Source organism: Centruroides sculpturatus, unplaced genomic scaffold (assembly GCF_000671375.1).
Source record: "Centruroides sculpturatus isolate CEXI.00-Female unplaced genomic scaffold, Cexi_2.0 scaffold1047, whole genome shotgun sequence".
Lineage (NCBI taxonomy): Eukaryota > Metazoa > Arthropoda > Arachnida > Scorpiones > Buthidae > Centruroides > Centruroides sculpturatus.
In genome coordinates, this window is record NW_019385170.1 from 185,636 (window position 1) to 211,934 (window position 26,299).

A 26,299-nucleotide genomic window follows, 5' to 3' on the forward strand; every position below is an offset into this window, starting at 1 on the left:
TTTATTTAGAAAAATACAAGATTTTCTTTTTGAAAAAATAAAAAGTAAAATCTTTTTACTACCGCAAAATAAAGGAAATTGTGTTTTGTATCTTGTTTTGTTTTAAGAAATGACCGTACTCACATTGACACGATTTTCAGAAAAAGAAATCTTTTTGGAAAGTGTCCAAGAAAGCAATCAAAATATTATATATATTTCTATACTGCCTTTATGTATAAATCTTTAATTCTTTCCTTAAAACTCATAATAAGTCGACAACATTAAATCCTCCATAAAAAGTTCTCTCTTAAATGATTAATCCGCATATAATACATTCTTATGATGTCAGCAATTGACTATCACGGAACGATTTCGTGCATAGCGATTTATCTCGTAACAATAAATTATTATATCATCTAAATTCTAAATATAAGAAACTGCATTCTACTCGATATCCACTACATGTAAAATTGTTGTATTTATTTAGAGCGCGAAGGACTAATTTTTTTTTTATTGTTTCGTTCTTTTTTAAAGACAATATAAATGTAAATGTTAATAAAATTTTAAATATAAATGTCAAATAATATAATATAAATGTAAAGTTTATGGTCAATCTCGATATTTGACCTTTATATCATGAAAAAATGTTCAAATAAATTATTTATATGTTCTTAAAGGGTTCCATTTGAATGAATATGCTTAGAAATATTCAGCTAACATCATAAAAAGCGCGTTACGCGCCGGTGACGGTATCTGATGCATGCGTTATATAAAACTATAAAATAAACATTAATCAGCTTTTTTTTCTATATTATAAAAAAAATACATCGAATTTCTTTCCAGATTTATTAACGCTCTCCCATTGATATACCAATAAATAGAAAAAAACGATGTTTATATGTTTATTGTTTACTATTTACAATAATTTAAGTTAATAAAATATAAAAATAATTTCATTTGTCCTTATTTTGCATCTTCATCACTTCCCCGTTTAAAATATGTAATAATAGGAACATATTTTAAAATGTCTAGAAAGCATAAATCGTTAAAAATGTACTTTTTTTACATTTTTAATTAATTCTTAGAATAATTAATTTTAATTAGCTCTTTCTATTATTCGTAATTTATGAATTTTTATTACTCTTACGTTTGAAATATATATTTCACTTTCCGTTTTATAAAAATGAAATTTTTTTTTTTTATTACGTTTAAAATTTTATATATGGTGATACCAATTTTACGTCATTGCCTGCATTGTTTTACGTTTGAGCAATTCTTAATAAAAGCAATGACGTCACACATATTAAATTTCGTGGTTACGTCAGCGCTATTTGTATTCTCATTTATTTACTTCTTATTTACTTTAACGACGTCATTTATGACGTGTTGTTTACTCTACTATATTCTACAACTGTAATATTCGTTGCGTAACGTGTCAGATTAATGATAATTAATATTAGAAATTTCTGTGGCCTTATAATTACTTAATTTAAATAGCGTGACGTCAGAGAAATCTTTACTTTTCTTTATACCAACATTTTTAATATTTAAAATTTGACCCGTGTCGTTCAAGTTCAAAATTTGAATAAAGTGACATCACAATAAGTTAATTTTTCTGTAAGTTTCAATGTGACAATTTTTTTAATTTTATATTTGACGTCGCCATATTTCAAAATTTTATTTTATTTTGATGTCAACTTTTTGAATTTTTATACTATTTTTCTATATTATTCTTATATAATATATAATATATTATTAGAAGACGTCAATGTGTAGCTTTACGCAACACACTGACGTCTTCTAAAATTTAAATATATTCACAAAGATAAAGTATTCTTTTATTAAATGTTAATTTATATTAATTTAAACTATTATAAAAATAATTTTAATATATTAATTAATACGAATAGATTTTTAAAAATGGAATTAAATTAATTTGCGGCGAATTAAATTTTTAGTTAAAAATTAATTTTAAAAAGTAGAATGAAGCATCGATTAAATTTTAAAAGCAAAAGGTAAATGCAACGCCATTTATATTAATTATCCAATGCCGTTAAAATGTTGCCAAATTGGCATGATGTAAAATTCAAAAGTCTTATGGGAGTTATTATAATAATTCCGTTTCATATTACAGAAAAATTCATCTGGACTTAAATTTTTTTTGAATTATGTTAATGGTACAATAGGATTTCCTGAGTACATATTATATAACAAGTTAAATTATAGTCCAAAAAAACGTTCTTCTTTTTAAATATTTTTCTATTTTTTTTCGTGTTGGATTATGGGTCACGCATCTGTTTAACAATTTCTGTCAGATGCTGCATTTCTTAAAGTATTTTCAGACTACGGTGCATAATTTTGCAACGGTAATGTATCTAAACCGAAATTTATTTATTTTGCCAAGAAATACAGAAAAGGAATATTTATTTTGTTCAAAATCTGCTTTTGACAGGCGAGAAATATTTCTTTGAAAATATCCGTTATTTTTCTGCAATTCAGTAGATGTATTATCTTTTACAGATAATTATTATCCTGCAATCTCGAAATAATTATGGTTTAAATGTTCCCGAAAGGGATACTCGTTCATTATGTCATCTTTATTTAGAAAAATACAAGATTTTTTTTTTGAAAAAATAAAAAGTAAAATCTTTTTACTACCGCAAAATGAAGGAAATTGCGTTTTGTATCTTGTTTTGTTTTAAGAAATGACCGTACTCACATTGACACGATTTTCAGAAAAAGAAATCTTTTTGGAAAGTGTCCAAGAAAGCAATCAAAATATTATATATATTTCTATACTGCCTTTATGTATAAATCTTTAATTCTTTCCTTAAAACTCATAATAAGTCGACAACATTAAATCCTCCATAAAAAGTTCTTTCTTAAATGATTAATCCGCATATAATACATTCTTATGATGTCAGCAATTGACTATCACGGAACTATTTCGTGCATAGCGATTTATCTCGTAACAATAAATTATTATATCATCTAAATTCTAAATATAAGAAACTGCATTCTACTCGATATCCACTACATGTAAAATTGTTGTATTTATTTAGAGCGCGAAGGACTAATTTGCATAAAAATAAAACAGTTGCAAGGGGTATTTTGAGAAGGTGAAATTATCCTCTATAGACAAAAATTCTGCATCCGAGCAAAAGATAAAATTCGAACAGTATCTTCCTTCGCCCAATTCAGAGTAGAGGCGCAATCGCAGTGAAGGCAGCCAATGAAATAACGCTGCCCGCACTGTTCTCACAAGCTGTGAGAATAAGTCATTCCTTATTTGAAGCGGTCCAAGTGTATGGTTAGCAAAGAGCAAGATAAGAAAACTAAATATCAAAGACTTCGCATGGCTGAGCAGTCAGCTGCTTACGGTGAAGAAGTAAGTAGATTTTGATTAATCCTACGTCTTCTAACTACTTCTCTACCCTCTACTTTTGTCCAATAATAATTTTCAGATCTTAAATATTGATTTCTTTTTTATTTGAAAAATCCATACGTAACATTTCCCGCTTCTATGACAGATGGGGGGTTTGTTACACTTATACCTTAGTAACGTATGTTTTTTTACCTGATAGATATACTGCGGTATTTCTACCACTACCAAGTTGGCGGGCAGTATGCCAATCTAATCTTTACATTTGTACCTTGTTTATGAAATTTTGAATTGTTGTTTAATACAGTTATACACGTTTATATATTGTGGCTTTTGCTGCAACAAGTAGAAACATAGTTGGCAAAATACCAATTTTAGATGTTTTATAGTATGTATGACATATTTGTTTAAAGAAAAATATTATTTATATTCTTTTAATTTAGAAAACTAAAAGCTTTAAATCAAGGAAACAGTTGTGTTTGCTAGTTGATCATGCTGATTTGACAAAAATAAACAATATTTATGTTTAAGTGTTAACTCGTTAAAGTTTAGTAAAAAGAAAAGTTTCACTTCTTGATTATAAATATTCATGTTTTTCTTAATTTCTCAATTGACTCTAACTAAGAAAATGAAATTTTCTTAGTTAGAGTCAATTGAATTAAGCACAGTAGCTCTATTGACACAGAGTCGCTTGCATAAGCCTCTATTATTCAATTATATATAAAGAAGAAGCAGGTTGCAGAAAAAAAAATCCGGATTTTCAAAGCGTTAACAATAGATTTATGAAGAAAGATCCTTCTTTATTATGAAAAAAGCTCGTCGAAAAATATTTTCTTTCGTTTCTTTTCAAAACTATTGTTTAAATCTATCGATTTTACTTTCAAATTGTTTTTAAATTTATAACATTAAAAATTGTAATAAGTTTTAAATTTTTTTAAGAAACATTTGGACTATTTTAACAAATTCTTTCACCTGCTAAATCAAATTTACAAAAAATGCTATTTTGCTCTACTTAATCTTCGATCTCGTACATTTTAGGTGTGATTCGTCTGCCAAAATTTTTTTATTTTTGCACAACAATTTTTTTTCTCTCACATCACATCATAGACGCATTTTCTTTTGGCAGATATTAAAATGTGTCAGCATTTTTCCTACAAAATATTATGTGAATTACAGTTATAGGTAAGTTATAATTATGTTCAACCTGGCAAACTTAACCTAAAAATAGTTAATAAAATAAAAAGTGCGCATGTTAATCTGTTAATTAAATTGGGGAAAAAAAGAAAAAAATATGTATCCATAACCTTGATCGAGAATTTTATTCTTCTTATTATTATTATTAAATAAGTTATTATCGTTCCTAGTAACTCCGCCCAATATTAAGTAAAAATTGCATTTATTTTTGTGCAGTTGGAATGATGCTATTAGTTTAATAAACAATTTTTATTATATATTATAGTTGATAATATATATAAAATTAATAAAGTAATAATCACATTTTATTGAACATCCCAAAATGCTCTTTATTATCACTATTATTTAATTGGCTCCAAAATCTTAATTTTGATTATAAATTAAATTTAAAAGAAAAGGTAGTTTTATTCTTTTGAAAAAAATGTCTTTAAAATCTGAATAATTTCGAATTTTATTATTTTTTAAAATTTCTTTTATAATACTGAAAGTTGCACAGAGAATAGATGATCCATGATTCTAGAATTGAGAAATAAATAAATTCAAATATATCCAGTTTGCATTCAAATAAATCAAAATCTATGGTTGGAGTATTTTGTTACAAAAAAATGCGTTATTTAAACATTCTTTCAGATGAAAAATTCAGACAATAATTCAAATATATTGTTCCTTATGAATATTTTAAAGATAAAAATATTGCATCTCAAAGAAAACAATAAGGTTTTCGAATGTCGGATTTGTCACACATCGCTTGAGTGAATCAAGTACACGTTTATTTTTTTTTTCTTAAAAGAAAACTAGAAAAAAATATTTAAAAAAAATCAGCTTAGATAGGCAACTAAACATCTAAAATCGATATTGTTCTCTTAACAGTAGTCCGGTTTCAACTACTGGATAATTCTTTACGATAAATGGATATGGTTTACCCCATATAACTTCTTATCGGGTTTTAGTAGAGGTTGTCTGGTTTTGACGAGGTTTCAGTTCTGGCAATTTAGATCCACCATCCACACGTCTGCACCTGACAGGTTGTACACGCCCCACTTATCTGTGCTTGATACATTGATGCATTATAGGGTCTCCATTGTGACTAATGAATGATGATATCCTTTAATGTGAAGTTTTTAAAGAGGTTTTATAGTTTTTAGGTGGAATTTATAAGAGAAGAATCGCATCCCGTTTATCGATTGGTATGTTTCTAATCAATAGAAGCACGTAGACATCTATTTGGGCTCACCTTTTACTTGTTAAATCGTGTTTTGATGAATTTCTGTTTAATAAATCTCTTTAAATGGCTCCATTAAATACCAAGTTAAAGAGTTTAATGTTGTAATTAATATATTATTTCATGTTATTGATTTGTAAATGTCTTCGTTGAAGGATATTGTAATCAGAAGATGGCGTCAGAATTATTATTGATGCTTTAGTGAATCTTTCTGCTGTTTTCTGTTTGTTTTCTTTGATACGTTTTCTTGTAATTTTAATTCGTTTTTGATTATTAAAGCGTGAAAAACTTTTTATTTTTCTATATTCGAATAGCTTTTTAAAATTGAATTTCTTATAATTCAATAAATCGAATTTTGGATATGAATTATTTTGGATAATGTCTCAAGGATCGAATCGATACTGTAAATGTCAGCTGACAAATAAAATAAAACTGAAAATCATAAAAAATTATACTAATTAATGTATTTTTAATACCTTTTAACGTGTAAAATCGATATTGGTTATATTAATCGCTTTAATTGGAAGCTTGCGTTTTAACTGTGCTATATCATTTCGGATCTACAATTTATAATGTATAAAATATTTGAGAATAATATATATATATCTGTTTGTTTATTTCAGATATAAACAAACAGATAGATAAGTTAATACAGAATTATATGTGATGCATTTCGATTGGTGACTATTCATAAAGAGTAAAGTTCAGTGGTACATAAATTGAAGATAATTACTGCCGTGGTATAAATTGCGATATAATTCGAGAAAGAGAGAGTTAACAATTTTGATTTCTAATTAGTGATATGTCAGGACACGTAACGTGTCATATCGATTATCCTCCTGGCTGTAAATTTCGCATTAGCTATTATTGATGGTTGCTCCTGGGCTTCAACTCAAGAGTAGAAAATTTTCAGATGTTCTGCTGGAAATAAATGACTTCTATTCATTATAAATGGCAAATATCGTATATTCATACTGTTGTAAAAGAGTGTCGATGTATGCAATTCCTTTATCGTTCGTTTTTCTTTTTTCGCTGTGATGAGATGTTTTTGAAGACGTTCGATTTTTCATACGAGAGTTTATAAATTAGCATTTTAAATTGCTAAAGGAAAGCAATTAACAATAAAATATGGACATTTCTTTCACTCTCGATTGACGATTATCATCTTTGATACATTATAAGTTACCTATTTTTTATTTCAATCTCTCGCTAATTTTGTTATCAAAATAGAAATTTTTGCCTTAGAATCCATATACATTTTTCTATTTATACAATAAAAAATCTCAATTATTTAAATAAATCGTTATTATAAAAAAATAATTTTCGATTTCTTTCACAATCGTCCATTTTCAACTAAAAGCGAAACTTCTGTAATAATAAATTGACCTCTTATCTAAATATATCCAACTTCTATTTTAGTAAAGTGAATTTCTTGCTAAAATAAACTTTCTAAATGTTGAAAAAATATCTAAATAAAATATTCTTTATTTAAATATTAGAATTTTATTTATTTTGAATACTAAATTGAATATTATCCTTGCAGAAATATCTTTTTAAAATTAAAAATTTGTTTAGCAGTTTTAAATCGAAAGAAATAGTAAGAAAAATCAGTAAAAGTGTTTCTTTATGAGATCTCCTCTCGTTCTAGGTTATAAAAATACTTTTATGTATCACTTATAAAACTCATAAGAGCAAGAAAAATAGCATTTCCTTCAATTATTTCTGAAAATTAAAAAAACTAAAAGACAAATATAAGAAATGAGCCAAGTGCTAAAAATCGCTTTCCATTGTCGTAAAATTAAATATTGCTATTTTAAATAGAAAATTTTAAATTTTCAGAAATATCTTTAAGATTATTTTATGACCAAAGAAATTCATCCATTTTTTTCAATCGTTTATTTTTCTTAAAAGCAAAAGTATATGCTGAAAGAAACGAAACAGAATGGTTCATTATTTCGTGTATTTTTGCTTAGTTAACAATTAATTCATTTGAATCCAGTAAATTATAGTATATAAACATACAATGAGCATATAATACATACACACATCGAGAGTATTGTCTGTTAAATTATGGGCTACACGAAGCATATAGTAACATCATTGAATGATTTAATTTTATGGAACATATACTTGTATTTCAGAGGATTTGACTCATTTATTAGGAGCAATGTACAGTTTATATCCATAATTTAAACTTGCTATATGAGAGATTCATGACTATGGGCGATTCTCATTGAAATTGATGAAACATTTCAATCATATTCGCTCTGATAAAATGAGATTAATTGTTAGAATAATAAATTATTATCTCTGTATTTTATTCAGATCTTTTTTTAATGTTTTAGAAACTCTAAAGACAATCGATTGCAACTGTTTTGAAGTGGCTAATCAAAATGCACTTCAATTAATAAAATATCATGAAAAACAATCTACAGATTAAACACAAAAAAGCTTATTTTTACCTGAAAATGCAACAAATTTCTTATAATAAATGGGCACAATTTACGGTATTACAATCTAAGATTTCTATCTTAAAATGGCGTATCATTTATTTTAATCTTATCCCAATCATTAGTCATATTATCTGATGTAATTGATCTTGATTGTAAATTTTTCATTTATAATCTATAAATAGAAGGAGAAGATCATTACTTTAAAAAATATTTTCTTTCTATTATATCATTAAAATTCGACAATTTCGTTATTATAATGAAGAAATTAGAATGATTTTGCGAGATTCATATATTTTTAAAACCAATATCCATTAAAATCTCAATAATATTATCTGCTAACTGTACTATTAGAGTAAATCAAGTAATTAAATATTAAATTAAATTAATATTATTATATAGGACTTCTGCTGAAAGGTATCATATACAAGACATAAAATTCTGACTCCATTTTCTTGTTCGCTTTGTATATTGTTAGACGCCATTTATAATTAATTGAAAATTATGTCTTCCTTTAAAGCAACTTTATTCTTTTCGTGTATTAGCTTCCTTCTCTCAAACGAGTAGGTAATAAAGACAAGCGATGAATGTTTAAGTACTAACCAACCAATGACGTTCACATTGTTTATGAGCAGATGCCAGTACTGTGCAGAAGTACTTCATTTAAAAGACCTACGCAATGAAAATAAAACATTTTAGAAATATTCAAATATTAAAAATATATTATAACGAAATATTTCAATCTTTTCATTCTCATCTTCTTCAATTCAATTTATAGTGTTTTTTTTATTTGATTGTAATATTAAAAAACAAATTTTAAATTCTCTCCTTTTATTATTTTTAATGTGAATTTTATATTTTTCAACGATTCTGTTGTCTTGGCATTTGCAGTTATTCGAAGATCCGAATATATAATTTCTTCCAAAATATAATTAACCCTCTATTTAACTGACTAATTGGGGAAGGAATGACCGCTATTGCCAAAAGTTCGTTAAATCGAATGTATTTTAAAAACTATATTAATAACGAATTTACAGTGTACAAGATATATTAAAATGTTGTTATAATTTATAAGTATGAATAAAATATTATTATAATCTACAGTATATTGACAAAAGTAAGTTTTTTTTTTTTCTGTGGTTTGTCTGTAGACATTTGAAACAAGCCTAATAGCCACAGTGACTTTTCTTTATAAATAAAATAAAATAAATAAATACTCATTGACTTATCTTTTAGCGTGTTCTATCACGAATTTAAAAAAAACTATTTCTGAATTTTTTGTCAGTTGAATCGAGATTCGTTAAATCGAGGGTTTAATTTATTATCCAATTAAATTATCTGATTTTATTTTGGTGTTACGAAGAAAATTATAATGACAATGAACATTTTTTTTTATTTATTATAAATTACTTTTCGTTTCTCTGTAATAATATATTCTTTTTTTAAATATAATATGCCAGGGAAGAAAATTTAAATTATAAATAATAAGGTAAATCGAGACAACAAGAACTAAGTTTTATTATGAAACTTATTACATAAAAAAATCAAAAAAATTAATCAAAACTTTGTAGTTTGAAAATTCAAAATCGTTCATTCTTTAATTATTATTAAATAAAAAATAATATTAAAGTTAATTTTATGAAAAATTTAATATTTGATTCTATTATAATTCTTCTTAAACTTGGAAAGCGTATACACAATATTTATTAATAAATTGCAGTAATTAAAAAAATTGTACTTGTAACAATATTTAATAGAAATAAAAAAACCTTTTGACATTCACACGCATAATCTAACACCATGAATGTCAGATTTCAAATAAATAAATAGTCGTTAATACCATAAAAACGTGCCAAAGATGACGGCAATATCTCTTCAACTTAAAACACTAATACTATAATAATAAAAGATTAAGGGATTTTATATAATTTCTATTTTTGATCTAACGTAAGAAATATTCAACTTTTTAATAAATCATAATATTTTTGAATTATAGTTTTCTAACACCCAAATTTTGAGTTACTTCACTGTAATACAATAATATATTATCCCATCTTCTCTTAAACCCTGTAAAATGGATTACCGTTCATTGTATAATTTGATTATAAATTCATTTAAATCTTTAATTATAATTTGAATTCAATAATGTATTTCTTTTAATTATTCATTTCATTAAATGCATTCTATGCATTATAGAGTATTCGACATATATTTAATATTCATAAACTATTAACTCGAATACAATACTTTACACAGAATGTATTCAGAAGTTTACAATTCTTTAAATCTATTTAATGAATTTTGTTATTTAATTTAAATTTATTTCTATTCTTTCCTTGAAAACAACTCATTTTTGTAATTATATTATACATAAATTAGTATATTTTATATTTGTTTCTTTTCGTATTTTCATTTTACTTTTTTATGTAAATATATCGTAAAAAAATAAATTGCTTCGATATATTTACACCCACAAAATATATTATTTACTGGACACATTGCACTGTTCGTTATGCTTAAAAGCATTAATATTTTAGTGTTTCATAGAACACGCTATAGTTAAATTCTTATAGTCCAGTGCCAAGTTTAAGATAATCTATTTTTTAAATTATTTTTTTTTTTGGTTAAGTATAGATGATAATGCCATCTTTATTTCTTACGGAGTGAATATTGCGTGTAGACATGATAGAAATATTAAAAAAAAAAAGTGCTGAGGAGACGTGAGCCAAGCGCTAAAGCATAGAAAATTTAGTAGAATTTTGTCATTCCCCTCCTTTAACTTCTTTTAAAGGTGGGCAAACTTCGAAAGAAAGAAACTCTTTCCAAATTCCATTTATAAATATATATATTCAGCGCGAATTGAATTTTTAAAAATCTATTTCACACGTATGCTTTTCTCAACTCCAATATTAAAGTTTGTTTCTTTTCATTAAATTTACTGATAAAAACTTAATATATTTCGCGATAAAAATTGCATTTAAAAGTTTTTAATCATTCAAACAAATAACTTAAAAACTTCCCTTTATAGATATAAATTTTCTTCTCCTCCCTTGAATTTAAAATAAAATTACACAAATATTTATTTATTTAAATTTTATAAATTAAAATTTTTTGTGTGTGATGTCTTTTTTTTAAATTTCTAGAAAACTTTTTATGTTTTTTGAATTAAATATATATATATATATTTTTTTTATTGAAATAAATTACAAGAAAATAAAATTTGACTTTGCTAAGATCATTATAATTTACAAAAATCATCGATGGATTGGATCGGCTCAGTCTTGTTCATTGATGCTGAATGTTGGAATATTGCCAACGTGGCATCAAACTAATCAATATTGTAAACATATGTAAAAATTGCAATTATTACTAAGATTAATTTACTTTACAGTAAAAAAAAAATTATAGTGTGGAAAACTTAATTGTTTAAAAATTACTTCCGCGTAACTAATAGCAGAAACAATCTTTATGCATTAACTAAGATAGTTAAAAGTTTTGAGATGTTGCGTGTTTAGGACTTTTAAAATTTAACACAGATTTTTTTACAGCTGCCGCTTCTTCACGTAATAATAAGGTTCAACACGAAGTAATTTAACCGATTATAAGTTATTAAAAAGTATTCGTGAGAGTTGCATTTTAATGCATTTTAATACAATTTAACCTGTGACCAACACTTAATCATTATGTAATTATTTTATTATAACAAAAACCAATTATTAAGTTTACGTAAACAATTTTACCTTTTTATAATAAGAATGTTTTTAAAATGTGCGCAATGATGAGTGTTCAATATTGCATCAATATAACAGTTGAAGCTGGACGAAGCGACTCCTGTCTCTCTTTAGCGCAGTCACTGCTTCGATCCATTATGGCCGCCTAGATTACGAGATTGTTCGCTATTGCCGAGCTTCTTACCTGATTCTTTCCCTTTTCTGAGACAATTGTCCGAAAGATAATCGTTAAAATTCACTTATAATAAGACAATCACTGTTATGTCATCGGAGAGAATGCCCACTACTGCCGTACAACATCCTGTTGACGAGTCGGTAAGTTCTCTCCTATAATTTTAATAAGATCGCAATAATTTATGTCTTAAATAACTTTCTAGCCAGTTGATAATGTTTTAATAGGATAAAAGTAAATAATAAGTCTTTGTAACGTGTCAAACTTGCATTCGTGTCTTCTCAACCATGTGGTGTATTGGTGTGTGGCAATGTTCCAAAATTTCATATTATTTTTTTTCTTCCCTCTTCCGATCTTTTCTTTGTATTTTTTTCCTGATTTTAGGAAAGGTAAAATTAATTTAACTTGAGATAAGTAGAGATATTGTTACCATATATTGTTAAATCTGTATGCCAGTTTCGTATTTTTATTGTAAATATTAATACCTGGATAAATGTTGCTAGTGATAATTTATTAAACATAATGGAAAATCGTTTATTTTTATACATAAACTGCCAAACATAGCTTAATATAACAGATTTTAAAATAGTTTTTCGATATTTTGCTTCCATATTGGAACAAATTCCGTTCAGAGTTTTGATTTTTTATAATATATAACTACTTGACAACTTACTCACTTAATAAATTATCCAGTAGAAATTTACCTTAATGCATTTTCATACATTACTGATGAAGATATTCTAGCGATAAGGCCTATCGATATCATTACTGCTTTATGCTCTCCTATATTCTGTTTTATTTATAGCTAAGATATTCTAGTTCTTTATTACTTTCAATATTCTCCCATATCGAAGTTTAATTTTTTTCCTATTTAAACTTCCATCTTAATTCCACTTAGATCAAATTCTTAAAATCTGATAACGCTTGATATCTTTGATGTATTTAAATTTAATGAGAAAAATTTTCTATTAATTTAAATATAATTTAGTGCAATATAAAATAAAATAAAATAAATCAAAAATTGACTTTTAAATATTAACATTAACTATATATTAAAGCCTAAACGAGGGTAGTTAATTATTATGCAACTCTCGTTAAATCGTAGTTAATTATTTAAAATTTAAATTTACGAATTAATTAATATTAATCTCCCGTACAAACCTACATATATACTATGTATTTGAATCGAAAAAATAGTCGAAATTTTTTATTTTATAGATCTTTGTATATTATAGAATTACTGTCAAACTTTCGAATAACTGCCACTGACGGAAACATAAAAAATGGCCATTGTTTGGATGTTATTTTGTATTCATTTTAAAAGAAACGTTTCTGAAAAAAAAATGGCCACTTCCAAGTGGCGGCCATTATTTCATGTTCGACTGTATATAAATATTTATGTAGGAATATATTGTTAAACTATTATATTATTTTTATATTTGTAATAAACAGAATAGCTCTTCATAAACATGAATACTTTTCTATTATTTAAAATCAAGATTTGAAAATTTAATTTTAATTTATTTTATGTTATTTTATATTATAACCACTAATAATTTCATAATTGCTAACAAGTTGTTATAGTGTATAACAATTACATACATAAATAGGAAATATGTATATATATATATATATATTTTTTTTTTTTTAGTTTGAATTGATAAAATTTATAGTTTCAACAATATTGATCGAGAAATAAATTCTCTAATTTCACACTTGTCATCTTTTAAAGCATGTTTATTATCATTAATTTAAATATTGATTGAAACAGAATTGGAAGAAAATGTTTTGCAACAAGATCACATATTATAGTTTAATGTGGAATTCATTTATATTTCAATAAGTTGACCTTGGTTATATTTCCACAATTAAATGTTATATAACTAATTGAAATTTCTCAAGAGTAAATTAATAACCTGATTTTCTATTCGATAGTTTTCTTGAAATACTTAAAAAATAGAATCCAATATTTGATACATAAGAAAATTACATTATAAATGTCCTTCAAATAAACTATTAATATGAAACGAAAAGTCAGATATAAATAATTATATTGCAATTAAATGTATGTTTAATTTATAAATTCATATTTACTGAATATTTTCAAAGAAAATTGAATTGTTTTATAATATTTTAGACTTTGATATTATATTAATATTTGATATTTTAGTATAAAATATATTTATATATGTAAATTAGTTTGGTTAAGTAAAATATTGAAAGATTTTAAGCAATATTACTACATTAAAGGCATTATATAAGTGTTTCAAAAAGATATAATTTTCTTTAAGTAGTTTCTTTCTTAGTTGAATTTGAAAAGGAAATATTTCAAAATGTTTTTGACAAGCATTTTCAAAATTTTCAGTTTCCATTCATGCCTATGTTAATTCATAATAATTTTAAATTCTAGAGAGCATGTAGCTAAGTAAGCAAATCAATGACACATTTCCTTTCATATGAAACGGAAAATGTCATTGGTTTGCTTACTTAGAAGTACACTACATGTAAAAATACCGTAAGAATTTTAAGTTGGTGTCGTATTTGATTAAAGATTCTCTGTTTAAAATGTTATTATATAATCGATTAATTTTTCAAATACATAAGCAATGCTGAAATACATTTTAACATTTAACACTTTGTATAAGGCTCTTAAAATTTATATAATAAATATTCTGTGTGTATCTTAATAAAATATATAGGACTATACACGAAAGTTTTAGTAGATCGTTAACAAAGGCAGCATGAATTTTAAGTAAAAATATATTTTAATTATAATATAGAATTATAGTAACAGTAAAATAAAATATAAAGTAAAAAATAAATGTCTAGAAAAGTTATGGAGTTCTGATTTTACAATATTTACTTTAGTTTTTCGGTAATCGATTTGATGATAAATCGACGAAGAATTTCGATAAAAAGCCTACGGGTTAAATACGAATATAAATCCTAGGCTAGAGGATAAAGCCGAAATTAAATTATTACTATTTTTGGTTTACTTTCTGATTAATCGATTAAACTAATGTTTGCTACCTAATAATTCAAATAATGTTTTCTCCCGAAAATTTATAGGAAACGACCAATATACAAATGTTTGATAAAGAAAACAGCTTCAAATAAAGGTTCTCTATACACTTATAAATGTTTGTAGAGATTCAAGTAGAGAATTTTTATAAAGAAAATTGTGCATCTCAAACACCAAAATGGTATTGCTGTAACTTTTTCTTTTCTTTTTTTTTTGTTTGGAAAAAAAATGTAAACATTACGTTAGCGTGTTAATACTTGTGAGTATATTAACATGCTATAATATATATATATAATATAATTTATATTATATAATATAATGTGTAATACATATTAATATATTAATAGCATGTGTATAAATTCTGTTAGCAAAATACTTATGATATTATTTATAAATACTTTGGAAAAAATTATTAAATAAACAAAAGATGACTTCACTGAACATAACTCTAATTATACTTAACAAAGTATTGAACTTTGTCCATACATCTGTATTTTTTACGTTTTTTTTATATTACGTTAAAAATAATACAATTCGATAAATAAGAATAAATTAATTTTTCTGATTAGAAAATCGTAAATAAATAGATATTAAATTCGATTTATTTTCTGCAATTTTCGAAAAAGTTCCTTTATACTGCTATATATTAATTAATCAGAAAAACTAATTTATATAATTTTAATCACTATTTTATTGTTGATATAACAAAAATAAAATCGAAATTATTTGTTAATAGAAGAAATGCTTTGTTTAAGTAAATTTTTAAGATACTTTTTAACCGTGATGGTTAAATAGATTCATAATTGTTCTGGAGTAAAACAAAGATTTTTTAAAATTTATAATATACATACAAATAAATTTTTTATTGTATAATCACTACATCTTTTACATTAAAAGTTTATTTACTTATAAACTTTTAAATTCTTTTAAAAATATAATTATTAATAAAGCAGTTTTGAGTTTTTGATGTGATGAAACTTTCAAATTTTATGATTATAATCAGTGATTTTTTTTTATTATTATTTCATAAAAATATTTAATTTGAAGGACAACTTGAAATGTTTCCAGATATAAAAACGTTAAGAAATGGATGAAAAACTTCAATATTAAACTAATGTTTCTGATGTATTTTTTGTCTTCATTTATTTATAAATTGATTACTTGTGCTGTAGATTGTTAGTGCTTTTGTTTTGATTGTTCGTTATATTTTTTTCTGAGTCTGTAGGTAGTAAAGGCTTTTCCATTTATCTCGTTCTGAAATAGTTTTTTTTTCCAAGTTAAACATTTACCAACAAATTTTTGATCCAATTTCTCAATATTTTCGGATTATTCCTATTGCTAGTTTATATAACTGTCAAAGTGTTCGTTTCTATATCTCTTCCTGATTTATCAAGTAATATTGATGATGCAGTTCAGTCAGCTAGCAAAGACAGTTAGGTAAAAGATTACACTCCTGATGATTCAACGGCATTTCCTTAATTATAGTATCAGAAATTCTTATAATTTTGTTGGATAATGAAGCTCATCATGCAATACTTAATGGAAACACTATTCATTAAGAAATTAATCATATCTAAACTTTTGCAATTAAAAATATATTTTAAGAAAATAACAAATTATTTATTATAATTTTTCAACCAAATAATATATTTTAATCGCTTGATATTGTTAAAATCGTTTTTTAAAGATTTTTAAATTGAAGAAACAAAAAAAAAAGAAAGCTATACGCTTGTCCTTTATGACACTCTGATTTATTATTTTATTGCCTTTCATTTGAATTTGTGTAAACACAATTCTAAAGGTCAGAATAAACAATAACACTGTTTACTCTTATTTTTATGATAAACCAAAGAATTGTATTACATGGATATTAAGTCTAGTTACATTGAGTGTATCTAATGGCAGAAAAGACGACCATGACCCGATAAATTCTACAAGTTCTACTGATTTATTGAGTAGAATTTTAACGAAACGAGGAACATAAATACAAGATATTTATCGAAAAATGATATTTTTATTTATTGAATTTATTTCTTTCAAGAAAATCGGGCTATATTTCCTTTCTTTCTTTTAAAAATAGAATATTTTAAGACTAAAAAGTGCACATATTTCAACGTTAATAAATCTTCGTCTATGTGTGATATTATTAATTTGAAAGCACTTTTGATTCTTTTTATATAAAGATTTAATTTTATTCGATTCTTTTCTTGAAAAGATCAGTCGAAGGACACAATCTCTTAGTTCTATTTTTAAATAAAGGAAAAGTTAAGAATAAAGACAGCCCAACTGTAAATCTTACAGTGTCTATAAAATCTAATTTTATTTAAAATGTTTTCGTGTGTGAATTATTTTTCTGGTAATTATTTTAGTGATTTTTTTTTATAAAATAAAATGTGTTGAGGAGTCTTCCTATTTATTATTTTTGAATTTAATATACTTTTTTATTGAGTTAAATTTACTGAGTTACTTAGTTAATAAATAAAGTGATTTTTTATGAAGAAAATGGAAATTTATATCATATATCATATACTTTAAGTATAAATTCCATTAACAAAAGTTTGATTCTGAAAGTAGTTTTCGAGAATCATTGGACGAAGAATCTGAGATGGACGATTGAATTTCCGATTTAATGGACTTTGATTTCTAAATTCGAGATAGTTTTCAGTTATGTATTTAAGATTTTTATTTGTTATTATAGCATATTCAATTTCTTGAATAAATCAATAATTTTCTTCTGATACATTTCTCCCTTTATTGTTTCATCTTTGTAAAATTCTCTGTTAGTTAATGTATTTGTTATAAATTTTATTACGTAAGTAAGTAAATTTCGGATACAATTTATTAAAAACTGAATTTAAAAGTAAATGAAAATACATAGTAAACTTTGTTACTAGAATGCTCTTCTTAATCCTATACATTGCTTTCATATATAAATTATAAGTGATTAGAAGTAAAACTATCTTTATATTTTGTAAATTTTTGACTGGACTAGCAAGACAAATCATATTTGTTATCTGTTTTAATACGCTACATTTGTAAAATTCAAATTGGAATTACATATTATAATTATTAAGGAGTAGAGTACTCAAGAGTCTAAGCTGAAGAAAGGAAGAGAATGAGGGATGAGAAAGAGGATAAGAAAAGAAGAGAAAGTTTCAGAAGGAAATGAATAGATAGCATGAATTGGAGTGCAATAAGTTACATATTTACAAAACCTAAATGTCTATTTTTTAATATTATTTCACTTATTGATGAGAAAATAGTTAAATTTATTCAATATAGTTAAAATTTCTTCTATTTATTATTCCATCTATTGCATTATTATTAATATTATATTGATGTGGGTTATTTTATGATTCGTATTAATTTTTTACGAAAATAATAAAATAAAATTTATATTTTTTATTGAATTCCGATAAAATAAATATTATTTATTTTTTATATTAGAAAATATGATTATAGCCTAAACAAAAATTTAATTAAAAACTGTTTTTAACAATTAAACATAAAGCCATATACAAAAGTAAATTAATGAATTTTGGGGTTATAATCAAAAAGCCTATTTAAATATTAAAATTTATTATATCAAGGAACATAATTTGACTGTTATCGGGTCGAATCTAAATAATGATTATAATGATTCATAAAAGTCTGTAATAGTAAACAAACCTTTAAGAATCATTATCATCGTTATTTACATTGGAGTCGATATCAGTCAGTCAAATTATGTTTCCTGATATAAGAAATTTTATTACACTTTCTATCAAAACCATAAAGTGAAAAGAAATTACAACATATGAAGATAAAGGGAAAGTTACAGTATAATCCCAGGAGATACTCCAATAACAAATCTCAAAGTTGATGGGATATTATTACAGTACTTAAGCTTTTACACAGACAATGGTAAAAAATCGTATGAAGTAAAGAAATATGTCAGTAAAGTTCTAGCTTGCTGACGAGATAAAAGTCTTTCTGATCTCTAGAGAATTATGTTCTTTGTTTGGGATAAAAAAAAGTAAGCGCTTTACTAAAGTCATTTTCTACGGACGATATAGTTTAATCTATTGTTTACTTTTAAAATGGAAGTATACATAAGATTTGAATTCAAACTATTCTTCTCTTTACAACCGATATGCCTTATTCTGTTTAGCCCAAAACTCAGACTCATTTAGTCAGTTTGAAAAAGTTTCAAAAAAGCATCGTTTAAGCATTTTCATTACTTTGATTTTGGTCTTTTCATCTAATTAATAATCTCTCCGCTACCGTTACACATTCAGCAACTGAGTTATGCCTTAACAGAATATAATAAGTGATTTAACTGTAATTATGTGCTATCTGTGTAATTACCTGTTTTATAGGAGTCGTCCTTTTTATTGCTATCATGTAGCACGTAGGAGTACATTATTAACAATTGATAAATCTCAATCAATAGTTATTTAGATTATTATGTCTTAAGTGTTTTTATCTCAAATAACATATAATATTTTATTTAATTACAACCTTTATATTCGATATTAATTTGCGATTGTTTGGAAATCAGTCAAGATGGTTTCTATCAATTATCGACAATAATTTAATACACACATATTTTAGGAATGATTTAACATGGTCTTAAAATAATATATAAATTATATTCTTTTATTAAAGCGAAGGACGTACAGCAAAATGATAGAATGTTATGTATGAAAATATTATAAGTTATTCTTATGGTAAAAGATTACACTCCTGATGATTCAACGGCATTTCCTTAATTATANAATTTAAATTTTTTCCTTATTTTTTAAATAAATTTTAAGGCACAAAATTTTAAAACATATTAAGAACTTTTATATTACTATTTAATGTAAAAAAAGTAATTTATATATGTATTCTTATTTAAATGATTTATTTTTTAATATAAAAATAATTTATACGAATGTAATTGAATATTGAGAATAGGTAGACTTCTGTATTAAGAATTGTAATACAACACAATTTTAAATATATAAATTATTGTAAATATTAACTTAAACATAAAAAACATGTTTTTCTTGTTATTATATGTTATAATATTATATCATTAATTTTTATATTAAGAAATTTATCTATTGTTTTATAGACTCTCGATCTGAATATATTGGCAAAAAGTTTTATAAAAAGTAGCCTCGATAAATAATTGATACCCTGATAGATTCCGGGTTTCGATTTTAATTACTTTTAGTTTTTCTGGAAAAAAATAAAACCTTCCCGTTTAATCGAATTAAAATTGTTTCGAAAAGGTCACCTGAACTTGTATATTTCTTTTATCATTTTTACTGCTGTATATATCTATCTACTGTACAGTAAATGCAGTACAGTGTTCTATGGACTCGGCCATTGGTGGCCGAGTGAATGAAATCGCCTAACATTAATATAGCTTAAACATTAAAAACAAACAGTGGATTTGCGCCTGGCCAACGGGGTGGCCACGTGGAATTTTCCGCGTTTTCTTCACGTTAGTAACATCTAAATATGAGCCAGTTTCCCATAAAAGATCCGAGGAGGCATCTTTCCTGGGCAGATCTCCCATGTGTCGCGTTGTTGTATATGAATAAACCAAACATATTGGCCAGCTTCGAATCCGGATTGGTTCAGAATGACGGAGTCATCACTCAGTAATCTTAGCTGGCTATCTTTTGACTTGGCTAATAGTGGCCAACGTAAATTTGGACAATTCTACAATGGCTAAATCCGAATATACAAATGGCTCCATCACGAATATCAAAAAAATAATATTTTTTAAGTTCGCGGATTAGAAACCGGGGATTATTTTTAATGTGCAAAGCAGTCAGAATAATTAGTTGTTTTTTTTTTTGTTTAATTTTGTAAAATATTTTTACGAAAAAGTTAAACTAGGCAATGCAAAAAGTTTAATCTGTTTTGATTCATTTATTATATGTATATATTTAAAGTTAAAAAATATTTTTTGTGTTTCTTAATTGTCATACAATAAAAAATAACATCGTTACGTTCATAATTATCTTATTTTTTTAATATATTAATTATACAATAATTTTCTGCAATGCATTATTTGAATAATAAATGTGCGATGCTAACAGAATTTCCTTGGTATAGCACAACGAATGAAATATAACCAGATCGAAATAACCAAGACAGTATTAAAAAATGAAATCTGAATCGTTACGGAAATGTTAAGCAATATTAAATTTAGAATAGTTTTTAATTCTAATTATGTTTTAGTTTATAAAACATTTATCCTAATTGGATGCTTCTCTTCTATTAAATTACTTCTTATTTTAATAATATTAAGAGAAATTTTATCAATTTTGTTTAAGAAGTTTTAAAGTAATTAATAACAAATTTTATTAATTATAAATTTTGTAATTAAATTTATGTACTTTTAAATTTTTGAATCGATTTTTAATTGAAAACAATTTAAACGAATCAACCAGAGATTTGATTTGTATGTTAAAAATAAATTTGATAAAATTTGCTTTAAAGCAATTAAATAGCAGTTTAATTCAGCTGAACTGCTGAGATTTTGTGATATTATAATCCAAGATAAATAATATTTTTTTTTTCAATCAGTAGCGATAAAATCCTATTTCATAACCTAATCAGGAATATTTCTGCTTATCAATTTAGCACATTTTTAAATATATTAAAATCACTTACAGAATCAGCAAAAGTAAATCATAAAATCATTTAAATCTTAATCTCATAACGGATTCATATTGTTCGTTATCGTTTACTATCAGATGGAAAAATTTTAGAAATATCTAAAAATTTTGATTCGTACCTTACAATTATTAGAGTACAATTTATATATAAATTTCTGTATTACGATACTGTAGAGTATTGCCTCTAGATACTGTATGTCAATAAGTAAAAGGATGAAGTTCTTCAGATGCGAAGAACAATTCAGCTTCAAATGAGATTTGTAATACTGGAAGTATTCCTCGGTCGATCTTTTTCTATCCTTACAATGCTTTAAGACAGTCAAAAATACTGCTTTCGGGCAAAATCCGGCCCGAGAACATCATTTATAAATGATGAAAATAGGCCTGCTTTTGATATATATTGAATGCAGACAATATTTGTGGTTCGCTTACCTATGATTTTTGCGTAATTTGGCTCACAAATCGAAAGGTTTGGACACCATTGCTTTAATACACCGCCGTTTACTTAGAAGTATTTTAAACACTGAAATATTGAGAATATTTTAAGTCTGTATCTGTATACAATGATTCCGTTAATTTAAATCTTTTAAAGTACTTTAAGCAATTGACTTTGAAAGGAGATATGCAGAAAATAATACAAACCTTTGAAAATGTTTAAATTTTAAAATATAATAATTGTTTTCTTTAATCATATTGATTTCTTATTAATTAATATACAGAATAATTACATTATAACAGTAGAACTTATCGAGTTATACTGATTTAATACACAATTCGCGTTATTTTTCCTTGAAAAATTCTTCAATACCCAATTGATATAACAGGATTCTTTATAGTGTATCACTGTATTTACTTCACTGTTATCGATTAAGTAACTGGATACAGGATTAATCGATAATGCTGATTGTGATTTCTATTTTTGATGGGTACTCTCCAGAGCACTATCGGTTTGACTTTTATCGAATTTGAGTCGGATATCATAAGTTCTAATCAGAGACGTGCGATAGTTTATTGCGTTTATAAATACCTTCACAATAGTTTTGGGTTATTCTGTATATGTTTTAAGACGTTATTTATAGAAATGCGTGTACTACAAAATGTAATAAAGTGAAATGTCACGGGAGGAAAGGTTTGTAAATCGATTTCAGTTACATCGAGAATTTTATGTACAAATCGCGTGACTGAATGTGTAAAAATATCCCTGTATTATCAAAATTAGTTTTATTCTTTCATTATCTCTTCACTATTGTTATCTCAAAATATTTGTTTAGCTTCTCTTAGTAATTTTCTTATAAATATTGGAAATATCTTTGTGAATTTTATATCCATAAATTCTCTTAGATTTCGTATTTTAAAATACTCTATAATATAATACCATTCATATTCAGCTGTAGGCAAAAAGATATTTTAAAGATTAAGTTGAATGCTCGCAAATCTTGTTTGTAAAAGAATGCAGATTTACAAAAAAATCACTTGATTTATCTAAATCACACATTTGATGGCCGAAATAATAATAAATTTAATATGAATGAAAGTTAGAAGATTAATAGTATTGTTCTTAAGATAATAATTTATTTATAAATTATCTCTTAATAGTATTGACTTAATTATATAATGTTTTCTTTAATTTTGTGGCGTCAATAAGTGATGCTATTTAACCGAAACGCTCTTATCGTTTAACTACGTTTTCTACTTCAATGAACTGAAAATGCCGCTGTAATATCTTTCAAGGATGGCTAACAGCGTATTTTAATTTTGATATTTTCATCGTAAAATATTAAAAGTTTAAAAACCACTTTAAAGATTTCACATATATAATTCATTTTATTAAAAAAAATAATAATTAATATATTAGGAATTGGTGTCTGATGAAGCAGAAGAGAGGAACTGGAGAGGAATTTGTATTGCCCTTCTAGTTATTGCCACAATTTGTACTCTTATAATTACCGCTGTAATCCTTCTAACACCAGGTACGTACAGGTCACTTGTATAAAATGTCTAGATTTAATTATTTTAAAATATTTCCATTAAAAGAAGTTGAAAAACTAAGACGAGAAACTTTAATTTTTTTGGTGTTTTAAATTATTTTTTAATTTAAGCAAAAATATTAAAGTATTTACAGAATGATTTAAAATTAATAAATCATAATTAAGAAATTAGTTGAAGAGTTAATATTGAATTAGTGCTAATAAGACATTTTTAAGTATAAAAAAAAGCAGTTTTTCTTAATTGATTCAATTTATATAATCATATATCTGTCTAAACATAAACCATTTTTCATATCCAAGAGTTAAATAAAATGGAAAAGAAACATCTGCATCAAGCTCTCTTCCCTCTAATAATGTTGTCAAGTGGTATTGATGATTCAATATAAGAAACAACAATGTGTTATTCATTTGACATCTATTGGAATTTGTTTTCTATAATATAAATTTTTAAAATGTGACAAATTTGAAGATTAAATAAGAGAAAAATTATCTGAAAACAAAACACAAAAGTATAATTTATGTAATTATTTATAATAATTTTATTTTATTTTTGTTATTGAAGTATCTTGAGACCATTCCTTTCCGGGAGGAGCTTTTGTTCTCTACATTTTTTATTGTTTGACCCACATTTTAATATTTAATAAGTTGCTTTTTTTTCACTAGGCGAAGAGGAACCGCGAGTGAAAAATCCTAAATTTAACTTAGAAGAAGTTTTAACTGGAGACTCTATACCTAGAAGATTTAATGGTTCTTGGATATCAGGTATGTTGAAACACGAGTACATCGATAGCTATCTCATAATTTTTTAATGTTCTCTCCTCTGTTTTAAGAATAAGAACACGGCGATTAATTTGAATAATTTTTAATTTTTATAGATAAAGAGGTTTTATTTCAAGATGGAGACGGTTTTCTCGTGTTATATAATGCAGATACGGACACGACAACAATACTCATGTCAAATGCGACATTCGTAAGTATAATTTGCTACTATCGAGTATACTTGTTACCGTCAAGTAACGTAATATTTCTTTATGTGAATATTACAGAAACAATATAAAGTGGAAAAATACAGTCTTTCACCAGACAGAAAATTTATTTTAATAGTTAAAGACATTCAAAAGGTTAATATTAATATACAGTAAATTTAATAATAATAAATGTTGACATATTAAATTAATAAAATGTATTTTTTTAGGTTTTTCGTTATTCATATAAAGCTAAGTTTGGAATATATAGTATAATAAAACAGTAAGTAATTACATTACATAAACATTTATACTAGAAGATATTAATTATGAAAAAAAAAAAATATATATATATATATAATTGCAGACGCGTTTTTTCATTAATACCCGATGATCCCGAGGCAGAATTGCAATACGCTGCTTGGGGAAGGCAAGGCAGCCAAATGGTAATTTATTATCGTTCTTATAAATGAATATAATATTTAAAACTAAGGTAAAATTACTTTTAGGTTTATGTAAAAGACAATAATGTTTATTATTCTCCACTATTCACCAAACGTGGTGAACCGAGAGTATTATCTCAGACTGGAATGGATGGTGTAATATATAATGGAATACCCGATTGGTTATATGAAGGTAAGAATGATTAATACTTAAATGAGAGTGAAGAAATTAAATATAAATTTTTAAAATGTGACAAATTTGAAGATTAAATAAGAGAAAAATTATCTGAAAACAAAACACAAAAGTATAATTTATGTAATTATTTATAATAATTTTATTTTATTTTTGTTATTGAAGTATCTTGAGACCATTCCTTTCCGGGAGGAGCNTAGAACTAAACAGACCATAATAACTTTGTGTTTACAAGAATTAAATGATTTTTGATATAAATGGACAAAATTTTAAACAATTTTTGTAATTATATTTTGTTTTGTTTTGCATGTTTAAATATTATATTCTGAACATACGTTGCATGTACATTATATTCTACTAATAACATTTCTGCTAAAATATAAAATATTTAATTGTCCTATTACTTCTGGGCTATGACATAAATTTTAATACTTTTAGCATGTACATTATATTCTACTAATAACATTTCTGCTAAAATATAAAATATTTAATTGTCCTATTACTTCTGGGCTAATGAATAAATTTTAATACTTTTATAAATTTAAATTAGGTTTAATCTTATGTAATGAAGGTTTTAATTTAATGTTTTAAAATTATATGGGTTACTATTTGAAACACTTATAGTAACGATTTTAAAATTATAGAAGAGATATTAAAAAGCAATAATGCAATTTGGTGGTCGGACGACGGTACCCGCTTGAGTTTTGCATCATTTGACGATTCTATGGTCGATGTTATGCAATATTCTTGGTACGGATCCTATAAAGACTCGTCGAACATTTATCCACAAACGATGGATCTCAGGTATCCCAAGGTATGAATCAGAAAATTAAGTAATATAAGAGTAAGAGCGAGAGAATATTTAAAGTATAATTTAATAAAGCGAATCTTCTTTAACC

At 25.0% G+C, this 26,299-nt stretch overlaps 1 protein-coding gene across 3 annotated transcripts in view; it reads left to right on the forward strand.

The window, feature by feature from the left end:
- Window positions 1-3,174: 3,174 nt before the first annotated feature.
- LOC111635698 (inactive dipeptidyl peptidase 10-like) overlaps window positions 3,175-26,299 on the forward strand; it is a 31,795-nt gene continuing 8,670 nt past the window's right edge. For 2 of the 3 annotated variants that reach the window (XR_002758423.1, XM_023380740.1), the window contains exons 1-9: window positions 3,175-3,367; window positions 23,667-23,781; window positions 24,463-24,561; window positions 24,675-24,769; window positions 24,846-24,920; window positions 24,995-25,047; window positions 25,132-25,210; window positions 25,274-25,400; window positions 26,045-26,214. Coding sequence is in view for 2 of the 3 variants with exons in the window: in XM_023380740.1 (XP_023236508.1) it covers window positions 3,287-3,367; window positions 23,667-23,781; window positions 24,463-24,561; window positions 24,675-24,769; window positions 24,846-24,920; window positions 24,995-25,047; window positions 25,132-25,210; window positions 25,274-25,400; window positions 26,045-26,214 (894 nt within the window). In the remaining variant the exon portion in view is untranslated. Of the gene's footprint in view, window positions 3,368-12,012; window positions 12,274-23,666; window positions 23,782-24,462; window positions 24,562-24,674; window positions 24,770-24,845; window positions 24,921-24,994; window positions 25,048-25,131; window positions 25,211-25,273; window positions 25,401-26,044; window positions 26,215-26,299 lie in introns of those variants that run through there. The other variant, XM_023380741.1, reaches the window with a different exon arrangement.